Raw genomic sequence first — 7,757 nt, 5'->3', positions numbered from 1 at the left:
ATCGACACCCCTAATAATATAATCATAAAAAATAATAATAAATTCAAAATTCTGTGTAAGTTTGGATTAGATTTATGAAGTAAACAACAACAACGACAATAACAACAAAAAATTTTAAGTCGCTGACTAGAGTTGGGATCAGCTACCCACTTGGGGAGCCCATGGAACTGTCCCCACCATCCCCAAGTGGATAGCAGATCCAGAGTGCGCTGACTCAGCACTCTGTGTACATGGTAATGTCCAAACAAAACTGTCCCTTTCTTCGATTGAAAAGGTATGCGCATTCTCTTTCCGGATTCTCTTTCCGGGAGAAGAGGACAGGATTCCGTGCTGTTGATGGATGAGACGAGCTTTCACGTTTCCTATATAAAGCCATGAGCTTTCACGTTTTCCACATAAAGTGTTTTTATCAAAGATAAAAAAAAATTTGACCAGATGAGATGTTTCTTATCTGGGTCCCCTCTTTCTCTTTATATTTGGCACAATTATCGAGGCAGTTGGTGTCCTTCCTGTCTACCACCCTCCAACACATACCATAGTGGGATTGGTTACTTGCCTTAACGAGGAGGACGTTTCCTAGTGAAAAATGAGATTCCTTCCCAAGCGTCATTAGAGGGAACAGTTCTCTGGTTCCTGCTCTCTGGTTCGTGTTCTGTGTGATTGCTTGCCTCCTAAGCCAAGTTTAGATACACGTGTAGCATGATCCATCTTGTCGGTTATCGACTAGGATCTTGCCATATGTCGACCATTGAGTGGTCAGATGGTTTTGGGTGTATCACGTAGTCATGAGAAGTTCTTCATTGGTAGGTGACGTTTAAATCACTACCCCCAATTTTTTTTTAATCCAAGATTGGTTCATTCAGGAGTTTGGGATTCCATGTTGTGTGGCCTTGAGCATAGTTAGAAAGTTCCGTTATGGCAATAATATGGGAATGGATTCCTATAACAATTAATGCGTATGACAATGATACAGTGCGGGTTTAATACGTGTTTGAATACAGTTACTCTATAAAAGTCCGAGAGCAAACATACGGGTTTACTTAGTAAAAATCAAGGAACAAATTGATTTTTTTACAACTAAATTCTAATCTCTCATGCCTTCATGAACACTTAAAATCAATGTGGCTTTCTAATTTGAAATCATTTCTCATTCTTTTGGATCTCTACATCTAATATTAATTAAGTTTAACCATGTCTATCAAAACAAATGTTGATAGGTATCCATCATTATCATGGATCAGACACTAGGGTCAGAATCCAGAGGGTGTTTTTTGGTAAAAGAATCTAGAAATTTATAGGAAGCACTTGAACGAAAAAGGATTTCCTCCAATCGTGGCGGGAGCTGGAGGGTCCAGCTCAGTCAAAACAGGGGTGGGTTGGTTATTATCACAAATGGGTCCTAGGTGGGCCCCACCTATGAAATAACCAACCCCCCTATTTTTGGGGGGGATTTTCGAGCATTGGACCGTCCAGCTCCCGCCACAGTTGGAGGAGAGCCAGGTTCCACTTGAACGACCTAACAACCTATGCTCTCTCTCTTTCACGATGAGTCCAGGTTTGGTTTCAAAATTCTTCAGGGACTGCAGTATAACCCGTGATCAAGAGGATCAGATTGTTTGTTATTTGCGATGGTGGAAGTCCAAACCTTGTTGGACTCGATATTCTCAAGTACAGATCGAGAGAAGGAGATGAATGAGTTTGATTCAATTAGGAAGATGGAATTCCCTGTTTACGGCAACAGTTGCATATAAAATTATACTATTTGATAAAATACGGCAACAGTTGGTTTATTGATTCATATGGTCGTATACGTGTATTAGTATGAAAATGAATGTGCAAGCTTACTAACTATGGCCTTGAGTGCCTCACACACTCTCGTACAAGAATGGATCATCCACAGGTATGTACAGGTGAATGTACATCTGAGAGGTAACCACCTGTCCGATTTGTTTCCATAAATACCCCCTCCTCCCCTTGTAAATGGCAAAAATCGGACAGGTGGTTTACCTTTCACATGTACGTACATCTGCACGTACATGCAAAGGAACCGTTCTTACACAGGGTGGGACCAACTCACAACTGCCCGTGTGAGATGGAACCTCTCATTAAAAGTCTTAAGTCAAATGAGATCACGGAAAGAGGCATCCCACGTGTGAGGGAAGAAAAGAGTGCTAGAGGATACCTGACATTGGGAGTGAAGCCAACTCTTTTCAAGAAATATATCAATTTTGTGGCGTAACTTAGGAGTGTCAAAAGTTGGGATTGTATTCTTTCGTAGAGTAGTTGGAATTTGGATCCTATGCGGCCTGGCGTTGAGCCGCAGAAATTTAGTTTGTCTCCAGGGAGGCGTGCACCCATGGTGCTGCCGGGGGCATCCAGCGGTTGAGCTATGCCGCACACATCTTGGCACACACTTAGGGATGTGTGCGGCACAACCCAATGGTTGGCAGCACCCTGGGCGTTCTCTGCTCCTTGGAGGCGATCCTGATCCATGTCGTAGAGGATTCAAATCCCAAAAGAGTAAAGTTAAGGATATTCTTACCAAAAAAAAAATTAAGGATATATTATTTTATTTTGGGAAAATTACATATACCTCCCCTGTACTTTGCCCTAATTATACGTTCCTCCCCTTGGTTTTCCCACCTTACATTTTGACCCCTTATGGCTGACGGTGTTAGAGTGCTGTTAATTAATGGTTTGAAAAGACAATATTACCCTTGTTCTAAAACACCACAAGTAGAATTACAATGATACCCTTTTCATCATCTTCAACCTTAAAACACCCATTTCTTTCCTCCTCCATCGCAGCCACCACCAGCACCACCACCGCCATCACTACAGCCACTGCCTCCTCCAACACCACCACTGCCGCCGCCTCCTCCTCCTCCTCCTCGGACTCTTATTCCCTAAAACTTTAAATTGACACACTAAATGTTGACCCTTCTATTTGCAGATTATGTTTCAATTAAATGTTAGTAAATTACAATCAGAAAAAGCTTAAGGGGTGAAATAGAAGAATCAAACTTGGATTTGATAATAGATCGAGTGGAAGATTGATTGTTCACCTTGGTATATACCAAGCAGGTGGAAGATCGAAAATCATAGAAAACCCTAAACACCAAAACCCCCAACCCCAAAACCCATCCAGAAAAAAGAAAAAGAATGAGGATAGCTCCTATCGTTTCTGCTCTGTTATTAGCTCTTCTGAACCGCCTTGCTCCTCCTTTGTCGGAGCTTCCATGGCAGGTTGTGCCCTCGCCGATGAAGCTAGAGGTTCTGATCTCCACCCCCAAAAAAGAGAAAAAGAAGCAAAAGGGCATAGCTAGCTATATGTCACAGCCCGCCTAATTATGGCCCAAGGCTAAGACTTGCAAGGCCCATTGACATGGACCTTGGGCCAAGGAAGAACCAAGGTCTAGAACTCTCCATACTGGAAGAGGCTAGACTCATTCTAGAAGTATTGAAGAACCTCTAGAAGCCAGGAAAGTTCTAGCAAGCTTCTAGAGCATTCTTGTAAATATCTAGGATTATTCTAGACTCTATTCTAGAAGGTTCTCCACCGTTGGATGGAGGACACATGTAAATATCATAGCCATTCATTATAGGCTTGGTTGCCTATAAATAGAGGTGGCCTCATTTGGCCAAGGCATCAAGCAAGTTAGTATTCAAGCTTTGTACTCAAGCTTTCTAGTGCAATACAAGTTCCATTCACTCAAACTCTCTTGTGTTCTCTAAGTTCTCTTCCCAAGTCCCTTGCTAGAGTTGTGGAAAGGCTGACTTAGTGCTAGTGTGAGTGCTAAGTGCCGGCGCGGTTGCTTAGTAAGGTCTAAGGTCGTGACAATTGTGGTATCAAAGCTTCGGTTGCGAGGGAAAGTCCTTGTAGATTCGACATCATGGCTAACGAATCGGAAGTGCTAGACATGATGGTGTGTGAGCAAGCCCGTGGGAGGGAGGCCATTCCCACCAAGGAGAGGCGAAGAGGCAAGGACAAGTCTGTGGACGTTAGTGGAGCTATGGAGCCACGCCTAGCTCGGGTGGAGCTAGTAACGGCCGAGGTGAAGGAGCGCCTCGATGTTGTAGAGCAAAGTGGGGAGGAGCTCGAAGGCCACATGATGGAGCTCAAGGAGGAGCTAGTGGGCCAAATGGGGGAGCTCAAGGAGTCCCTACAAACCACTCTCAACACCATAATGCACGCCCAACAGGAAGAGTTTGCCAGCTTCAAGGCTCAAGTATGGGAAGCATTGGCCAAGATGGACGCTCGCATCGATGAGGTACAAGCGGATTGGGCAATGTGTAGGAGGGCAGCGGCCGGGGGAGCCACTACCTCGCGTGAGGTACCTAGGGTGGAGGTACCAAAGCCCAAGCCATTTGATGGGAAGAGAGATGCGCGGGAAGTCGACAACTTTGTGTGGCACATGGAGAGGTACTTCGAGGCGATGGCACTCGAGGACGAGGCGACTAAGGTGCGGACCGCAACACTTTACCTCACCGACACAGCAACTCTATGGTGGCGAAGGAGGCATGCCGACATAGAAAGAGGTACGTGCACCATAGACACCTGGGATGAGTTCAAGAAGGAATTAAAGAAGCAGTTCTACCCAGAAAATGCTGCTTACTTGGCTAGAAAGAGCCTTAAAAGGCTGAAACACACTGGGTCTATTAGGGATTATGTCAAGGAATTCTCAACACTTATGCTTGAGGTCCCTAGTATGACCGATGAAGAACTTCTCTTCAACTTCATGGATGGTCTCCAAGGTTGGGCCGCGCAAGAACTACAACGCCGAGGCGTGCAAGATCTTGCTTCGGCCATAGCAGCAGCGGAGTCATTGGTGGAGTTCAGGAGAGAAGATACTGCTAAGGCCAAGAAGAGCAATGGAGGAAATGGTGGGGGAGAGAAAGGTCCCAAGAAATACCCTCCCAAGGAAGGAAATAGTAAGGCTACCACAAGCAAGGAGGGTAAGGCCAAGTTCGACAAGAAGGATAAGTTCACTCCAAGGGACAAGTGCTTCTTGTGTGACGGGCCACACTGGGCTAGGGATTGCCCCAAGAGGAAAGCTCTCAATGCCCTATTGGAGAAGGGTAAAGAGGAAGCACACATGGGGTCTCTACAACAACTGGGTGCTATCAAGGCCAAGGCGACGGAGGTCAAGGCCACTACCTCTCAGAAGGGGCTTATGTATGTGGAGGTGCACATCAACGGGAAGCCCTCGCGAGCTATGGTCGACACAGGCGCCACACACAACTTTGTCTCAATGGAGGAGGCAAAGAAGCTTGGACTAAAGGTGTCCAAGGAGGGAGGATGGCTCAAGGCGGTTAACTCCCAAGCTCGTCCCATTGAAGGTGTCGCTCGAGGGGTCGAGATGAGCATCGGGACGTGGAAAGGCACCGTAGACTTGTCGGTGGTGCCTATGGATGATTTTCAAGTGGTGTTGGGTATGGAGTTCTTAAGGAGGGTTAAGGCTATACCCATGCCATTCATCAGCACCGTGTGCATCATGGAAGAAGGTGCACCATGCATGGTCCCAACGGTGCAAGGGACCAAAGAAGGCCCCAAGCTACTCTCAGCTATGCAGTTGGAGAAAGGGGTCAAAAAGGGGGAAGACACCTACCTTGCGGCATTACTTGAGGAAAAGGAGAATAGCCCCACGGAGGTGTTGCCCAAGCCAGTGGAGAAGGTCCTTGAGGAGTTCAAGGATGTCATGCCACCAGAGCTGCCAAAGAGACTTCCACCTAGGAGGGAGGTGGATCATGCGATCGAGTTGGAGCCCGGTGCCAAGCCACCAGCCATGGCACCTTATCGAATGTCGCCGCCAGAGTTAGAGGAACTAAGGAAGCAGCTAAAGGACTTACTTGATGCTGGGTTCGTCCGCCCGTCCAAAGCTCCATATGGTGCCCCAGTTCTCTTTCAACGGAAGCATGATGGGTCACTTCGATTATGCATCGACTATCGGGCGTTAAACAAGGTAACCATCAAGAACAAATACCCCATTCCTTTGATAGCTGATCTATTTGATAGACTTGGTGGGGCAAGGTACTTTACGAAGCTAGACTTGCGGTCGGGCTACTATCAAGTCCGCGTCGCTGAGGGAGATGAAGCCAAGACCACATGTGTGACACGGTACGGCTCATATGAGTTCTTGGTTATGCCCTTTGGCCTCACCAATGCACCAGCCACATTTTGCACATTGATGAACAAGGTCTTCCATCCCTACCTCGACAAGTTCGTGGTGGTGTACTTAGACGACATCGTGGTCTATAGTAACACCCTAGAGGAACATGTGCAACATCTGAGGATTGTCTTCAAGGTGCTGAAAGACAATCAGTTATATGTTAAAAAGGAGAAATGTTCTTTTGCCCAAGAGGAGGTGATGTTCTTAGGGCATAAGATTGGGGGTGGAACACTAAGGATGGACGAGAGTAAGGTGCAGGCTATACAGGAGTGGGAGGCACCTACAAAGGTTACTGAACTGAGGTCTTTTCTTGGCCTGGTGAACTACTATAGGCGGTTCATTCAAGGGTATTCAAAGAGGGCAGCTCCACTCACCGATCTTCTAAAGAAGAACAAGGCATGGGAATGGTCAGACTCATGCCAGGATGCCTTTGATGATCTGAAGAAGGCCATCATGGAGAAACCAGTGCTTGCCTTGCCAGACTATGGCAAGCCATTCGAGGTGCATACGGATGCATCCGACTTTGCAATTGGAGGGGTATTGATGCAAGAAAGACATCCCATTGCATATGAGAGCCGCAAGCTCAATGACACGGAGCGGCAATACACCGTCCACGAGAAGGAAATGACCGCGGTGGTGCATTGCCTAAGAACATGGCGACACTACTTGTTGGGGTCGAGGTTCGTGGTGAAAACGGACAATGTTGCCACTAGCTACTTTCAGACCCAGAAGAAGCTAAGTCCCAAGCAGGCTAGATGGCAAGACTTCTTGGCGGAATTTGACTTCGTCTTCGAGTACAAGCCGGGCAAGGCCAACGAGGTGGCTGATGCGCTAAGTAGAAAGGCGGAGTTAGCTTCCCTTAGCCAACCGGAAGGAGAGCTCATGGGCTTGATCAAGGAAGGTCTACAACATGACCCGGTGGCTAAGAGCTTACTTGCACTTGCCAAAGAAGGCAAGACACGGAGGTTTTGGGAGCAAGATGGTTTGCTCTACGCCAAGAAGAGAAGACTATATGTTCCTAAATGGAACAACTTGAGGAGAAATTTGGTTCGGGAATGCCACGACACCAAATGGGCTGGTCACCCAGGGCAACGGCGCACGCGAGCATTGTTGGAAGCGGCGTACTATTGGCCTCAGATGCGTGATGACATAGAGGCCTATGTGAAGACTTGTCTTGTGTGCCAACAAGATAAGGTGGAGCAGCAACCACCTAGGGGATTGTTGGAGCCACTCCCAATACCCGAGAGAGCATGGGAGAGTGTCTCCATGGACTTCATCAGTGCCCTACCCAAGTCAGAGGGGTGTGGGTCAATCATGGTGGTTGTGGATAGATTTTCTAAGTATGGCACGTTTGTGGCGGCACCAAGAGACTGCACGGCGGAAGAGGCAGCAAGACTATTCTTGAAGCACGTCGTCAAGTATTGGGGTGTGCCACGATCGATCATCAGCGATCGAGATCCTCGCTTCACAGGGAGGTTTTGGACGGAGCTGTTCAAGTTGATGGGGTCGGCACTACACTTCTCTACAAGCTTCCATCCACAAACCGATGGACAGACGGAGCGCATCAACAGTTTGTTGGAGCTTTAC

General features: G+C 47.1%; 1 protein-coding gene across 1 annotated transcript; it reads left to right on the top strand.

Annotated features, from left to right (window-relative positions):
* Positions 1-3,893: 3,893 nt before the first annotated feature.
* LOC122668732 lies at positions 3,894-7,363 on the top strand. The gene is made up of 2 exons (XM_043865268.1): positions 3,894-7,152; positions 7,338-7,363. The coding sequence occupies exons 1-2, from the start codon at positions 3,894-3,896 to the stop codon at positions 7,361-7,363; spliced, it is 3,285 nt and encodes a 1,094-aa protein (XP_043721203.1).
* The last annotated feature ends 394 nt before the right edge of the window (positions 7,364-7,757 follow it).

The sequence above is a fragment of the Telopea speciosissima genome, chromosome 7 (assembly GCF_018873765.1).
Source record: "Telopea speciosissima isolate NSW1024214 ecotype Mountain lineage chromosome 7, Tspe_v1, whole genome shotgun sequence".
Taxonomy (NCBI): domain Eukaryota; kingdom Viridiplantae; phylum Streptophyta; class Magnoliopsida; order Proteales; family Proteaceae; genus Telopea; species Telopea speciosissima.
The sequence above is the reverse complement of the archived record's forward strand: the minus strand, read 5'-3'. Positions and strand labels throughout refer to the sequence as shown.

Excerpts from the sequence above, each read along its gene's own strand:
- LOC122668732 (XM_043865268.1), top strand. The coding sequence starts at position 3,894 with ATGGCTAACGAATCGGAAGTGCTAGACATGATGGTGTGTGAGCAAGCC. Across the intron at positions 7,153-7,337 it reads GAGGTTTTGGGAGCAAGATG|ACTTGTCTTGTGTGCCAACA; the intron begins GTTTGCTCTACG and ends GCCTATGTGAAG.